Source organism: Phaenicophaeus curvirostris, chromosome 6 (genome assembly GCF_032191515.1).
Source record: "Phaenicophaeus curvirostris isolate KB17595 chromosome 6, BPBGC_Pcur_1.0, whole genome shotgun sequence".
NCBI lineage: Eukaryota > Metazoa > Chordata > Aves > Cuculiformes > Cuculidae > Phaenicophaeus > Phaenicophaeus curvirostris.
In genome coordinates this window covers 28,550,366-28,567,299 of record NC_091397.1, presented here as the reverse complement: position 1 = coordinate 28,567,299, position 16,934 = coordinate 28,550,366, and the positions used below count along the sequence as shown (strand labels likewise).

Below are 16,934 nucleotides of genomic sequence, written 5' to 3'. Positions count from 1 at the left end.
ATTGCAGTTTGTCAACGTTTTCAGGGGAAAACAACATTTCTGTAGCCACTTATATCGAGGAATAGCTTGCACAAAGAATGAATCTCAAAAGGAAAATGTCAAGCTCATGCTTTTCTCTAGTCAGAGGACATTCTGAAATAAAGCAGAATTTCTGACATCATCATCATCATCATCATCATCATCATCATATCTTTCATCATCATCATCTTGCTTTCAGGGAAGATTTTTACTTTGGGAACACCTTGCCACACAAGCATAATTGTCGTGTTCTGATCTGGAGAGATGCTGTATTCAGAATAAGGAATTTCTTTCCAACTAGTAGTCTTCAGTTAAATTAATTGCACTTTTCTTCACAGCAAGGGAGGCTGATACTTTTGGCCTTTGATGCAAGAGATGTCACACTCTCAGTGTGCATTATAGAAAACAAAGCCAAAAGCACGAGATTTAAAGGCAAATGGAGTGAAACTGTTGATCATTGTGGGTTTTGAGACCTGTCGCAGTACCTGGATGAAATGAGTATATACACAGCTTCGCATTCATAAGCCCTGGTCCTCCTGGGGGACTTCAGCCCCGCTGCCTCCATCCCTCCCCCAATCTGTTGTAGGGACAACACAACAGGGCATAAGCAATGCAGCAGGTTCCTGGAATGTGTTGATGGTAATTTCCTTCTCCAAGTAATAGAAGGGCTAATGAGTAAAGGTGTTCTACCAGACCTTCTCACCAACAGGGAAGGGCTGGTGAGGAAACTGGAGCTCAAGGGAAGCCTTGGCTGCAGTGACCACAAAATGGAGGAGTTCAAGATCCTTAGGGGAGCAAGGAGGGGCCATATCAAGCTCGCTACCCTGATCTTGAGGAGAGCAGACTTTGGCCTCTTCAGGGATCTGCTTGGTAAACAACCATGGGATAAAGCCCCGGAGAGGAGAGGAGGCAAGGAAAGCTGGTTTGTATTCAAGGAGCAGCTCCTCCAACTCAGGAGCAATGCATTCCTCATCTGGAGTACTGTGTCCAGTTCTGGAATCCTCAATTTAAGAAGGACATGGAGCTGTTGGAGAAGATCCAGAGGAGGGCTACAAAGATGATCAGAGGGTTGGAGCACTTTCCATACAAGGACAGGCTCAGAGAGTTGGGTTTGTTCAGCCTGGAGAAGAGAAGGCTCAGAGGAGATCTTATAGCAACCTTCCAGTACCTGAAAGGGGCTACAAGAAAGCTGGGGAGGGACTATTCATAAAGGCTTGTAGTGATAGGATGAGGGGGAATGGTTATAAACTGGAGAGGGGCAGATTTAGACTAGGCATTAGGAAGAATTTATTCACCGTGAGAGTGGTGAGACACTGGAACATGTTGCCAAGGAAGGTTGTGGCTGCCTCATTCCTGGGGATGTTCAAGGCCAGGTTGGATGGGCCTTGGGCAGCCTGATCTAGTGGGATGTCCCTGCCCATGGCAGGGAGGTTGGAACTAGATGATCTTTAAGGTCCATTCCAACCCTAACTATTCTATGAATCCAACAAAGAAGAAGTCAGGCAAAACCACCAGGAGGCCTGTATGGGGGGACAAGTTGCTCCTAGACAAACTTAAACACAAAGAGGAAGCCTGTAGAGGGTGGAAGCAAGGGCAAATAGCCAGGGAGGAATTCAGAGAAATTGTCTGAGCAACGAGGGCTTAGGTTTGGAAAACTAAAGCCCTAATAGAATTAAATCTGGTCAGGGACATTAGAGACAACAATAAAAGCTTCTATAGATACATCAGTGATAAAAGGTAAATTAACAAGAATGTGAGCCCTCTGCAGAAGGAAAGGAGAGCTAGTTGCCCAGGATATGGAGAAGGCTGAGGTACTCAATGATGTTTTTCTTCAGTCTTCACTGTCAAGGGTTTGAGTCCAAGTCGCAGAAGGCAAAGGCAGGGACAGGGGGATCAAAGAACCGTCCACTGTGGGACCTGTAGAACCTGAAGGTGCATGGGTCCATGGAATCTGATTAAATGCATCCACAGAGCTTGAGGGGACTGGAAGATGAAGTTGCTAAGCTATTACTCATCATATTTGAGAAGCTGCAGCAGTCTTACAAAGTTCCCACTGACTAGAAAAGGGGAAACATAACTCCCATTTTTAAATAAAGAAAAAAGGAACACCTGAGGAACTACACAATGTTCAGTCTCATCTCTGTGCCCAGTAAGATCATGGAGCAGATCCTCCTGGAAACTCTGCTGAGGCACATGGAAAATAAGGAGTGATTGGTGACAGCCAACATGGTTTGACCAAGGGCAAATTGTACCTGACAAATGTGATGGCCTTCTACGATGGGGCTACAGTGTCGGTGGATAAGGGAAGAGTAATGGACGTCATCAGCCTGGAATTGTGCAAAGATTTGACACTGTCTTACATGTTATCCTTGTCTCTAAATTGAAAAGACGTGGATTTGATGGATGGATCACTCGGTGGATAAGGAACTGGCTGGATGGTTGCACTCAAATAATTTAAGGCTCAATATCTAAGTGGGGACTGGTGATGAGTGGCATTCCACAGGGGTTAGTATTGGGACCAGTGTTGTTTAACATCTTTGTCACTGACATAGACAGTGGGATTGAGGGTACCCTCAGCAAGTTTTCCAATGACACCAAGCTGTGTGGTGCAATCAACCACAGAGGGTAGGGATGCCATCCAGAGTGACCTTGAAAGGCTTGATAGATGGGCCTGTACAAACCTCATGAAGTTCATCAAGGCCAAGTTCAAAGTCCTTCACCTGGGTCAGAGCAATCCCAAGAACAAATAGAGGACGGGTAGAGGATGGATTGAGAGTATCCCTGAAAAGAAGGACTTGGGGGTGCTAGTGGATGAGAAGCTCAACATGAGCCAAAAATGTGCGCTTGCAGCCCAGAAAGACAGCCCTATCCTGAGCTACATCAAAAGAATGTGACGAGGAAGTGAAGGGATGTGATTCTCCCCCTCTATTCTTGTGAGACCTCACCTGGAATACTGAGTTCAGTTTTGGAGTCCTCGGCACAGGAGAACAGGTGCTTTTGTACTTCACCAAGTAACCTCTCTCTGGTAGTGCGACTCCAGAAGAGGGCCATGAAGATAATAAGGGCTGGAGCACCTATCCTATGAGGACACACTGAGAGAGTTGGGCTTGTTAAGCCTGGAGAAGAGAAGTGAAGATCTTATAGCACCTTTCCAGTAGTTAAAGGGGGCCTACAGGAATGCTGGGGAGGGGCTCTTTGTCAGGGAGTGTTGTGATAGGATGAGGTGTAACAGTTTTAAGCTGAAAGAGGGTAGGTTTAGGTTAGATATTAGGAAGGCATTTTTTACTGTGAGGATAATGAGGCACTGGAAGAGGTTGTCCAGGGAAGCTGTGGATGTCCTGTCCCTGGAGGTATTCAAGGCCAGGCTGGATGAGGTGATGAACAACCTGATCTAGTGGCAGGTATCCCTGCCCCTGGCAGGGGTGTTGGATCTAGATGATCTTTAAGGTCCCTTCCAATCTGAATCATTCTATGATTCTATGAATTTTGCATCCATATGGCAGGTTGCTTCTTGCTACTATGAGACAGGAACTGAAATTTCCACCAAATACAAGTTTTCTGATTGGTGTTGTTTACTAGGTCTTGCTTGCTCAAGTAGAGTATATGGAGATCTCTGGAACTGGGGACTCCTATGTGATTTCAGAAATAGTACGTGACTTTTCAGAAATAGTATATTCTTAGAATTCCTAGAGTTTTTTTAAAAGGTTTTGGGTTTTGAAGGTGCTCTTGTTTGAGACAGCAAATTTCTGAAGTTATTCTGTTTGAAGATGAGAGGATACCTTACTCCTCTCTACAACTACCTAAAAGGAAGTTGTGGAGAGGAGGGTGCTGGCCTCTTCTCCCAAGTGACAGGGGACAGGATGAGAGGGAATGGCCTCAAGCTCCACCAGGGGAGGTTCAGGCTGAACATTAGGAAAAAAATTTTCACGGAAAGGGTCATTGGGCACTGGAAGAGGCTGCCCAGGGAGGTGGTTGAGTCACCTTCCCTGGAGGTGTTTAAGGGACGGGTGGATGAGGTGCTGAGGGGCATGCTTTAGTATTTGATAGGAATGGTTGGACTCGATGATCTGGTGGGTCTCTTCCAGCCTGGTGATTCTTTGATTCTATGATCAAGCAGTCTTTTAAAGAGAAACAGGAATGACTTTGGTTCAATAAACTTTAAACCTGAGAAGAATGAATACTCGCTGTGTGTAGGACTGCACTTTATTTTCAAAATGGGGTCACCGAGGGGCATGTTCCTCAGCTCCAAGATGCCTAAGGAAGTCTTTAAGATTTTGCCTTAAAGTTCTGATAATTCCAAAAATGAGGGCAAATTTCTGTTTTTATTATTTATTTAATTACTTTTGCTTCCTCAAGACTTTAGTAGGCAAAAAAGCTGTTTGTGGATCAGACAAAATCTATTCATGGTTCTTTCTCTTGCATTTGTGATTTTTTGGAGAAGTATTCCTTAATCACTGAGGACTGAGCAATGCTGGAGGACCTACTATTTTCTATGGATTTTCCAACTGTCATTTTCTCCTTTTAAACTAGAGATTAATTCTTCCCCACTATGGAAATTCATGTGTGAAATTCTGGAAACCAAACCACCCAAAAAAGATGGAAATCTAAATCCCCAAACAGGGACATTCTCCTTTGTAGTCATCAAAGAAAAGTTATTTGCCCAAACTGAATAATGAAAAGTACATCTCTAGCTAATTTTCCTTAATCACTGAATGTACCATTTTTCTTTATTTAAAATTCCACTTTTTAGTTTTCATTTCCACGTATGTGTAATTCACTTTGATAGCTTACCAATCTTGCTCTACTAATTCCTGTGCCACTGAAATCAGTGGGGCATTTCTGTGCATAGAGAATATGGGCCTATTGAAAAATGCAGAATTATGGCTTTTGCCGTAAATAATAGAGTTGCAGAGAACATACATCTTTAGTACATTCATTCAGCATATAGTATTACACCCTTAAAATGCACATTATATAACTACGTTAGATTTGTAGCTTCATTCAAACAGTACTATTTTTTTACAGCTCAGTATATTTATCTTTAATTCCGAACTATTTAAAAACCTTACAGTTGACCCCTGCTTTCATATATACTTAAATTTCTTCTTATTCATTTGCATAGTGTATGTCTCAATACCTAATCCAACTGAGGATTCTTCGGGACTTGAAAGAGAATAAGCAGGACTAAACTAGCAAGTAAATGAAGTCTTTGCTTAATATTTTTCAGACTACAAGTCTACCTTTTTGCCTTCGGTCCTACTGAAAGCTGTATATTGTACTTATCCACAATTGTTTCTTTAAAAATTCATCCAACTGACATTCTTATAAAGTAGCAAATTCCGATTCATTTTGCATACTTTTTTAAGAAAGTGAAGAGCAGTAGCAGAAAAAGTCCATGACTTTGGGTTCATGTAAGCTTTTACTAGAAATTGTGCAACACACTAAAACAGTGTGTTAACATAATACAGCCCAAGGAGTGGAACTGACATCAGTGCTTCAAAGACAGATCTGTTTCTTAGAGTTTATCACGGTCACCTAGTGAATGGATTAAAAAGACTGCAGAACACCATAGTATTGTCTTTTCTTCATCTCACCGAGGACTTGGGCAAGTTGATAGATAATTGCTGATTTTCTCGGTCACAGGAAAGCAACAGGGAAAATGCTGCTGTTCTCCTAGCCAATATCTTGAACTTTAAAATAATCTGGTTGCAGATTGATTGAAATTTTTGTGTTATTGTTACTTCTTTGCAGATGGTTGTAGGTGGACTGGAGGTATGCAGCTTTCCTCTCAGTAACTTCTGCAAAATGGGCAGGTATTTTTCTTTCTTTTTGTGTTCTGCTGGTTCAGTTCTGCTCAGCCCTTCCATCAGTAAGTAATGGCAAAATGTTGATAATCAATGTTAAAAAAAAATCCCAAACCTGTAAATGGTACTGAGATTTTCTCAAGACAAAATGGTTTTTTGCTCCCTACTGGTTGACCCACCTCACTTGTTAACAGTGTCAAGCAGCCCAGACTACTACACATTGCACTGTGCCTCGTGAGTCATGCAAACTAATGCTTAGAAACCCATATCTCTGCTTATTCTCTTATAAAATACAGAATTATAAAAACAAATAAGTTGGCACATGGAACTGCCAGCCTCAGCCTACATTTCTAACAGACTATATAATTAAAATAACTGGTACAAAAATATGTGTCTGCAGAACAATATTTGCTTAGTTGAAGCAGTTAATATGAAAAGGCCCCATACTGACAAAAATAACATTAAAGTATGTCACATTCTAGGCTTTATTAAGCCAACCTTTCCCTCTTCTTCCAAAAATCTCTCTCAGTATGCAAACTCCTTTCCTTCTCTGTAAAAGAGCTTGTACTGTACATAATGCCAATTTATTTTCAGACAGTATTGTCCTTAGGGACAGGGTTGTTTCTTCTCTTTTTCAGAGGGTACCACACATCTGCTACTACAGTAACATAAACAACTTATAAATTTTCAGTGTTAGTAGAAATAAGTGCACATGCATCTTCAGAGGCTTTTCTTGCACGTGTATTTTATTTTATCTTTCTTTACAGCATAGAAACACATAAAATATTTGGAAATTAAAAGATATAAATATTTTATTCAAGTTTTTCATGCTATTATAATTCAGCATTACCACTGAGCCAATGTAAATTGTACAATGGGTGTTCATATTAAAAATAAAATATTGTGCTTTCTACTGGTTCTAGGATATGAACTTTTCGTTCATTGAGGATAGGATGTAGAAAGGGTGGGAAGAATAGTAGGAAATACTACAGAGTAATCTGTATCTGCCACCCATTAAGCCTCTGGATATTACCTGTTGATTACAGGCAGAAGAGAAGTCAAAGATCATATCATTCTTGCTGTCAAGAAAAATGTCTTGATGTGATGATGAGATTCAAGAGTTGCTCTGTTCCTCTGATTAAGTCACTGATGAAAAGGAATGTTCAGGTTCATTATCTTTGTGCAAGACTTAACAGTGGGGTATTCCTAGTTGTGTAGCAAAAGGGCAGACCAAGTCATCCATACTGTTTCAGCACAGGCAGGATGAAACCCTCACTACAACTCATCATCTCCCTCTAGGTGCTCTGCTATAGATCAGCTAGTGGCTTAAGAAGTACTCTGTTTAGATTTGTGTGACCTAAATCTATTCTTACCTGTACCAATGTAAGACACAGGTGATGCCACAGAAATGAAGCTAGCATAAAGCAGTAGAGGAAAAGATAGCTGTAGAGTGTAGGGAGTCTCTGTGTCTCAGTTTGCCCACTCCTCACCTACGTGTTTAGTTCTCCATGAGCTTTATTTATGATTTTTAGTTTCAATTCACTAGAAATCTGAAGCAGAAAAATGTTAATCAATACACAAAACTAAAAATAAATAAAGACTTCCTAAATATTAGTTGATCTAAGTGTGATGGAACTTTGCATTTCATTGCCAGACATTATGTTAGAAAAAAACAGCAATGCTTATTTAAAAATTCATTTTGTCAATATAACTGAATGCACTCACGTTCAGCCACAGATTCACATTCAGTCCTTACTGAAATCTTCCTATCTGTGTGTACACAGCAGAATGGGAAATTACTCTGTTTTTCCTTCCTTTTACTCAGTATACTGCTATGTGCAATACAGTATCTATGTAATAGGCTTGTCTGAATCAGTTAACCTGCCTGTTAGCACTGTGACCTTTACAAGATTCCCTTGGCTTTTTGTGAGAGTCAGATGTCAGTATCATGGGTTAACTATGCTATATGATTTTTACTTCAAAGGTGGCCAAATAATATAAACTGCTCTTCAGAAAGAACACATCTGTTACTTAAGATCTCATCATTTCACTCATCAAAGCCTGTAACATATGTCAATAGAGGTTAGGTTACCTAAGGTGCTGAAGTCCATTGTGCCTTTTCTGCCTCAGTCTTCACCGGCAACTGCTTTCCTCACCCCTCCTGGGTCAATGGACAGGGAGTAAAGTACCTCCCACTGTAGAGGAGGATCCAGTTTGTGACCACCTGAGCAACCTGAACATATTTAAGTCTATGGGACCTGATGAGATACATCTCAGAGTCCTGCAGGATTTGGCTGAAGTGGTTGCCAAGCCACTCTCCATGATATCTGAAAAGTCATGGCAGTCAGGAGAAGTCCCTGGTGACTGGAAGAAGGGCAACATTGTGCCCAATTTTAAAAATGGTAGAAAGGATTACCCTTGGAACTATCAGCTGTCAGCCTTACATCTGTGCCTGGAAAGATCATGGAACAGATCCTCCTAGAAGCTACACTAAAGCTCGTGGAGGATGAGGAGGTTATTCAAGACAGCCAGCATGTCTTCATTAGGGCCAAGTCCTGCCTCACCAACCTAGTGGCTTCCTATGATGTGGTGACTACATCAGTGAACACAGGAAAAGCAATGGGTGTAATCTATGTGGACTTCTATAAAGCCTTTGACATGGTCCCCAACAACATCGTTGTCTCTAAATTGAACACATATGGATTTGGTGAGTGGCCTATTCAGTGGATAAGAAATTGATTGCATGGTCACATTCAGAGAGTAGACGTCAGTGGCTCAATGTCCAGATGGAGATGCGTGACAAGTGGTGTCCCTTAGGGGTCTGTACTGGGACCAGTGCTGTTTAATATCTTCATTGATGATATAGACAGTGAGATTGACTGCACCCTCAGCAAGTCTGCAGATGACACCACGCTGAGTGGTGCAGTTGTCACAACAGAAGGATAGGATATCATCCATAGGGTCCTGGACAAGCTGGATAATTGGGCCTGTGTGAACCTCATGATGTTCAACAAGGACAAGTGCAAGGTCCTACACCTGGGTCAGGACAATCTGCTGTTTCAGCGCAGGCTGTGGGATGATGTGATTGAGAGCCACCCTGTGCAGAAGGACTTGAGGGTGCTAATTGATGAGAATGAGTTGGCAGTGTGCATTTGCAGCCCAGAAGGACAGCCATATCCTGGGCTGCATCAAAAGAAGCATTGCCAGCAGGTTGAGGGAGGTGATTGTCCCTGTCTCCTGCTCTGTTATGAGATCCCACTTGGAGTATTGTGTTGAGTTCTGGAATCCCCAGGGTAAGAAGGATATGGAACTGTTGGAACAGGTCCAGGTGAGGTTCACAAAGATGCTTGGAGGGCTGGAGCACCTGTGCTATGAAGATAAGCTTGAGAGAGCTGGAGTTGTTCAATCTGAGGAAGATCTTATAGAGACCTTCCAGTACCTGAAAGGGATGTACAAGAAATCTGGGGAGGGACTTTTTACAAGGGCCTGTAGTGATAGGATGAGCGGGAATTGCTATAAATTGAAGAGAGATAAATTTAGATTAGGCATAAGGAAGAAATTCTTCACCATGAGGGCAGTAAGACACTGGAACGCATTGCCCAGGGAAGCTGTGGATGTCCCCTCCTTGTATGTGTTCAAGGCCAGGTTGGAGGGGGTCTTGAGCAGCTTGATCTAGTGGGAGATGTCCCTGGCCACTGCATAGGGGTTGGAATTAGATATTTAAGGTCCCTTCCAACCCAAATCAGTCTATGACTGATTCTATGATTCTATGATTTATTAGAAGGTAAAAAAAAAAATCTATTTCTGAGTGGTGCCATTTTTTGAAAAAGTGAAAAATTACTTTGGATATAGACAAAAAAATAATGGCACTCATAAGCACGTTCATTTCTTATAAAACAGAACCATCCTATTTCTACAAAACATTTAATTTTGCAAAGCATATTTAATTGTAAGTGCTGGGGTATACTTGCCATGAATCATGTGCCTAAATAATATTATTTGAAATACAATTAAGGAACAGTAATTAAAGAAACAATAAATGTGACATTTTTATTTTTGTTTTGCCACTTGTTTATAATTTAGATTTTAGTGTCTTCAGTAACATAAACTGAATTATCAGTGACTGCATTACAACAGGAATATGATTTTCCACAGTGTAAGTGTGACATGGTAGAAACTTACCTTAAAAAAGCTATTGCACTGCTACGTGAAAGGTGTGGAATTACCAGTTATAATACACAGAGATCACACAGCTATAGTGGATGATGGGTAGAATGTTTTTGTGTATGTGCAGTGTTACAGCTTATGCTACAGCGCTTCCAGGGGCTGTGGGAAGTCAGGCTGGTTTGCTTCTCTATGCAGATTCTCTGTAATGGGAGCTTTCAGGATCCCCCAAATCAGGTCTTCACATCTGTACCCATCCAGTAGCACAGTCCAAAGACATAGTTTGGATTTTGGGGTAACTAAATGACTTGCCAGCAATCAGTACCCACACTCCAAGCAAATAGATAGCTTTTATGATAATGCAGGAACAAGGCAACTAGTTTTTCATTTTTCCATTGTAGAGTTAGTGAATCATAGTTGCACAGATTGTAGACCAATGTCTCACCTAGGTACAGGAGTCTTAATTTCCAGTGTACTCCCAAGCACTTCATCTTCTTGGGATTTCTGGGGTGTTGTGCTGCCCAGCCATTTCACTCTGTGTGTATGCAAAGTGGGAGGCCTGGCCCGGGCTTTATTAGAACTGGGAAAAATGTATTTCTAAGGGGATGACAGTGTACAAAGTCTAGGAATTCAGATGGTGTTAGTGGTAGTGTGCAACTTCCAGACAACCCTACTAGTTTTCGTGATCTTAATGATTAGCCTTTTCTTGACATATTTTTCACATTTGCTCCACCTGAAAGGAGATACTTAAGAACCCTAATCAGCTGGAGCATCCTGCTAGGAGTTCATATTTTAAAGGATGTTGTATTTGTGAGGCATAAGATGCAGACTGAAAAGAGGTCATACTGGTTCAGGGTGCCACTTTTAATACTTAAAATCCTTTTGAGATAAAATGATGTTAGTTCTCAGTGTCATGTCTTAGTTTTGTTCATCCCTGTATCTCTTTCACAGCCAGAGAGCCATGGGGAGTTCAGTGTGGAAATTGACTGCTTCAAAACAGTGGGGAACAAGCCCCACATTTTCTGTCCCGTGCTCCTCTTTAGAATTTTCATGCCTGATGTTTAAAGCAGTTACCACTAGGGTTTTTTTTATTTTGTTGTTAGTGTGGACTATTCAGATGTCAAAAATCCTCTGTTGTGCTATCTAGTGGCTATTTCAAAACATGACTGTCCTACCAATGCTGTATTGTGGATAGATAGAGCAGTTAGCAACTAACCTGTTCTGATTTTCAAGAATAAAGCATCAAATATAAGTTGTCATTTTGTCATTTTTATCCTCTTGCACATTGGTTTTTTTAAAGAGAGACTTTCTAAAATCTAATTTGGATTGAGGTAATGATTAGTGTTCTTCAGTATTTCAGCTTGAATGTAGTAAACTCACTGTTTTAGACCAGAAGATCAGTGTATTATTTGTAGATAGCAAAGGCAATCCATCACCATAATGATTCAATAGCCTTCAGTGTTTTAAATTCGACCACTTCATTCTTTGTGAATAGCTATTTTGCATAATTCTCTTTCACTTTCTTCTAACCATCCTAAGTGCCCATTTGTCTTTCAAGTATATTGTCAGGTACCTTGAAAATATTTCTCTGTAGGGAGTGTTACCGAAAAATCATTATATAGGAATCTCAGGTAAATAACTTTAAAGTTGTGACACAAGCCCTGAAACTCAAAGCTGAAGCCATACAAACATGAAAGAAAAAAGACAGTGACTGAAGAAATCTGTCCACCTAAAGGTTGCTTACCTGTCCTTTACTAGCTGGGTGATGACCCAAACAGTATTTTAAGCTTCTATTTTTTATTAAATTTTATCACTTGAGAAATTTTCTTTGTTATAATAAAGGCAGAGAGAGAAAGGAAGTTTCAGTCATGCCAATAAATATGGATCACATGAAAGCTTGATGTGAACCTTTCAATTGACTCAGCTGCATGCAATTGGATGCAATTTTGTTTTCACAGAATCATAGAAAAGTTTAGGTGAGAAGGAACCCCAAAAGTCATCTAGTCCAACCCCCATGCCATGGGCAGGGACACCCTACACTAAATCAGGTTGCTCACCTGGCCTTGAACACCTCCAGGAATGGGGCATCCATGACTTTTCTGGGCAACCTGTTCCTGTGCCTCACTACCCTCACAGTAAAATATTTCTTACTAATATCTAATACAAACCTGCCCTCATTCAGATTAAAGCCATTTCCTCTCGTTTTATCACTACAGTCTCTGATAAAGACCCTCTTCCTAGCTTTCCTCTAAGACCCTGTCAAGTACTGGAGACCATAAGGTCTCCCTGAAGCCTTCTGTTCTCTAGGTTAAACAAGACCAACTCTCTCAACCCGTCCTTATATGAGAGGACATTTTTGTGGCCCTCCTCTGGACTGTCTCTAATAGATCCATGTCCTTCCTGTGCTGCAGGAAAGGAGTCTGAGTGTTCTCGGGTATTCAGGATTCTTGTTAATGAAGCTCCAACTAACCCGTTGGAATTAAAATATCATGGAGACACAAATAAATACACAAGGACAATTAACATATAATGTTAACATATATTATAAATAATATTTAATTAACATATATTCATATTCATGTTTTTTTCATTGTATTTCAGGTGAGTTTCCAGAACATTCCAGTGAGCCACATATCCAGCAAAATGAATTGTTAATACAGACTTAGAAGAAAGTGAGTAAAATAATTTCCGAAGAGGACTAGAACTCTTTAGTGGCTTTTGATCCCTGGCAGAGAGGTCATATTTTGTGAGAGAATCATAATGGTTTTGATGGTCTTGGAAGCAGGATAGTACAAATTCCCGTCATTTACGTACCTCCAAATAGAGGCACCATATTAGGAGGCAATGTGGGAACTGACAGGGAATAACACTTGCCAGTAAAGTAGAAAGAGTCTAATTTCACATGTAGTTAATGGACAAATGATCTTGTCTCATGTAATTGAACAGAACCATGCTGTTCAGAAATTGCATGGAGATCTGCTTTTTCATTGCTTCACTTGTACCTGATTACATCTCACAGTATGAAGCTCAGCAAAGAGAACCAGTTTCAATGCTTTCAAAGTCCAGTTCCCCACAAAAATAAGACAAATATTAATCCAAATAATATGTTATTTTATAAAATATTTCATATAGAAACATATATGCTTTCATTAATGTTTCAATGATCAATAATTCTGTTGATAGGTGATAGAAGATGAACAAAATTTTACCTGTAGACAAATGATGAAATAGTTGAAGGAAAATATACTTCAGAGAATTTGTCTAATGTCATTCAATCATTTACTGCTATTTGATTTCCAGGGTAGGTAGAAATCCAGTCAGATTATATTGAGGAAATATGTCAAATTTAGTCAAATAAATTATTTTAATGAATAATGCAGCCAGTTTTGCTATAAACACATGTTTTCTGGTTAGAGCTAAAATAGAATAATTTTTCTAACTTCAGGTAAGTCTTGTCTAGCTAACTTCATTTTCTGACAGTTGACTACATGTTTTTCAGACAGGGTTTCTCTCTAAAAGTGATAACACGGGGCACTGGTATTTAGAAAGGCCATTGCTTATACTTACTCCTTTAGTAACCAAGTCCATTCCTTCAGCTGGTGGAGTGCCAAAAGTCAAAAAGATGAAGAAGGTCGCACATGCAGGGAGGGATGGACTGGGCAGGTGACCCCAAACTGACCAACAGAATGTTACTTCCCATATGCATCAAACTCCATATAAAGCTGAGAGATCACAAGGGTCTCACTCTCTTCTTCAGTGGCGGATGTCTGATGAAGACTTTTTCTGTCTATTTGTCCCTAATCCCAGATCCATGCATTCCTGAATCCAGTTCCTGTGTACGACTCTCTCCTGACTCTGACACCTTCCCTGACTTGCTCTGCAGCATTTGTGGTGATGGTACCTCTGTGGCTGGTACTGGACTCCCCTGGGACCCCCACCCTCACTATCTCCTGCCAAGGGCCCAGGGGAGGTGGTGTCTCAGCTCAGCCTGGGGGCCTCAGCCCCTGCCTGAGCAATGCTGCAGGGGTGCCTGTCTCTGCCCCTGTCTCCTGGATGGACCTGGGACATGCAGTGCAAGGAGCTGCTTTCCTGGGTGGAGCCCTCAGTCCTAGGTCCCCTTTCCCTTTCCCCTTTCCCTCTTTCCCCTTACCCCCCTCCCTGTCTCTCTCCCTCTTCCCTTATCCCTCTCCCTCTTCCTGTTCCCTTCTCCCTCTTCGTCTCCCTTCCCCTCTCTCTCTTCTCCCTTTCCCCTTTCCATCTCCCTTTCTCCTTTCCCCCTCCCCTTCCCCTCCACTTCAGGGGAATCTCATAACAATGAGATTATTTGCCTGAAATGCCAAAAGATTTCAGCTCCAAAAACTCTTTCAAGAACACATAACACAAATGACGCAAGTGGAAATGGGATTTTATTTTATGTTATTTTCTGTTATTTTTCTGACTCTGTTTCAGAGCCCATGCTCACAAGCATTAACACAACGCACATGCAGCCTGATGTGCTCTTTAGTTTAGCTTGAAAAAACATCGCTGGCGGCCTGGCAAAAACAAGCCACAGAGCTACAGAAAGTAGCAGCAGGAATACAGGCCAAATGCTCCCTGTTTCCTGAAGAGCAAGAATGTGATGAATGAGGATCAGGAATGACCACACACACAGAAGAGAAGGAAGAAGTAGTAGAAGTAGTGTGTGGTACCATGTGACATTTTCAGAAGTCTAAGATGTATTGATGACAAGCATACTTTTTTCCTTCCAAAACTTGCTCCACTGTGCTTCTTCACCGGTGATGCATGAGAAGTGCTCTTGTGCCTGTCGGGTGCTTGTCTTGTACCTAGGAAGGGCTGGAAAGCATCAGGCCCTGATGGTGGGGTAAGCCTGGGGCCCTTCCAAGCATAAGGTGGTTTGCAGAAGCAAGAACCCATGGGAAATGGAGCCAAGGGAAGAGCAGAGCTCACTCCTGCTGAAAACTTGCAGTGGGCGAGAGCCAGAGAAACCCAGGGCACAAGCGGTGCCTTAGGGATGCAAGAGCAGAGGGCAAGAAGCCAACTGAAAAGGCTCAAAGGAGCCCCGAGTAGGGACTGTGCTCAATGCTACAGAGGAAAAGAAGCAATTCCCACAGGCCACCCTTGGGGCCTGCATTGGGACTCTAAGAAAGATTCCTCCCCCTAGATGTGGGGCACAAGGGCTGTGTTTGTGGAGCATGAGCAGCAGGCACCCAGCCCAAAGAAGCCCTGGCAAGGGCCTGTGCTCAGTGCCGCAGAGGAAGGCAAAAAAACCCCGGGGAGATTCGCTAGCCCACTGTGGGGAAAAAAAGCCTTCCTCCCCCAGCTGCAGGTCATGACAGGCCATCTTCGTGGTGCATGAGCAGCAGGCAGTGACCCAGACATAGAGGACCAGAGGAGCCCTGACAAGTGGTCGTGCTCAGTGCTGCAGAGGAAGGCAAAGAAACCCCAGGGCCAGTGCTAATCTGCCCTAGAGGAAAATTCCTTCCTGACCCCAGAACTGGTGATCAGCTATTCCCTGAGCATGTGAGCAAGACCTGCTTCCTCATCCTACAGGCTGGTCACGCCTCCCAGGAGATGCCCAAGCCCTGTTCTCCTTCAACCTTGAGCCGTGTCAGGGGCCTTCCAAGGGGCCTTCCAAGAGTGGCCTGATGGCCCTGGCCTGATCAACTTTCTCTGATCCTCCTCCAACCCCAATCTGATCCTCTGCCAGTCCTGTATCTCTTCTTGTCCTCTGCTCCTTTGTTCCACTCTTCTCCTCTAGGCTCCTTGCTTCTGCTTGGCTCCTGTCCTTTTCTGCACTCCTCTGCTGTTCTGTTCCTCTGTTTTTTGTGCTCTTCTGTCTTCCTACATCCCTCACTGCTCTTCTGATCCCCTTCACAACCTTCTCACCCTTCTCCTCACTTCTGATCTTAGCTTTTCATTCCTCTTGCTTCTTCTCTTGACCCTTCTGCTCTGCTTGTCTTCTCTGCCATCTGCTCCTCACTCTTGTTATCTGTGGTCCTTTGCTTCTCTGTTCCTCTACTACCTGTACTCCTCTCTGTGCTCCTTTCTGGCCCTCTGCTCTCCTTCCTGGTTTCTTGCACTCCTCTCTGTGATTTTCTGTGCTCGTTTTTGCTCCTCCGTGTTCCGCTCTGCTCCTTTTTGCTCCTCCATGTTCCTCTCTGCTCTCCTACCTGCTCTTCTGTGCTCCTACATGCACTCATTGCTGCTACTCTGCTCTGCTCTCTGCACTCCTCTCTGTTCCTCTGCATTCCTCTCTGGTCCTCTTCTCTCATTCCTTCACTCCTATCTGCACTCCTCTTTGTGATTTTCTCTGATCCCTTTTGCTCCTCTGCATTCCTCTCTTTTCCTTTGTGTTCCTCCATGCTCCTCTTTGTGCTCCTACCTGATCCTCTGTGTTCCTTTCCAGCCCACTTCTCTCATTCCTGCCCTTCTTCCCACACTCCTCTTTGCTTTTCTCTGCTACTCTTTGCTCCTCTGTATTCCTCTCTGGTCCTTTGCGCTCCTCTATGCTCCTCTCTGCACTCCTACTTGCTCCTCTGTGCTCCTACTGTGCTCCTCTGTGCTCCTACTGTGCTCCTCTCTGCTGTTCTGCTCTCCTCTCTGGTCCTCAGCTCTCCTTCATGTACTCCTTCCTGCACTCCTCTGTACCATTTTCTCTGCTCCTCTTTGCTCCTCTGCGTTCCTCTCTTTTCCTTTTTTCTCCTCCATGCCCTCTCTGTGCTCATACTCGATCCTCTCCGTACCTACCTGTGCTCCTCTCTGCAGTTCTGGTCTCCTCTCTGGTCCCCTGCTCTCCTTTCTGTACTCTTTCCTGCTCCTCTGCACTCCTACCCCTGCTCCTTCCTGTAACTCTCTCTGCACTTCTCTCTGCTCCTCTTTGCTCCTCTCTGTTCTTTTCTGCTACTTCATGCTTGTCCATGCTCCTCTCTGCATTCCTACCTGCTCCTC

General features: G+C 42.7%; 1 protein-coding gene across 1 annotated transcript; it reads right to left on the bottom strand.

Annotated features, from left to right (window-relative positions):
• Positions 1-15,892: 15,892 nt before the first annotated feature.
• LOC138722319 (octapeptide-repeat protein T2-like) lies at positions 15,893-16,348 on the bottom strand. Its single transcript, XM_069860367.1, has one exon. The coding sequence runs from the start codon at positions 16,346-16,348 to the stop codon at positions 15,893-15,895; it is 456 nt and encodes a 151-aa protein (XP_069716468.1).
• Positions 16,349-16,934: the final 586 nt, after the last annotated feature.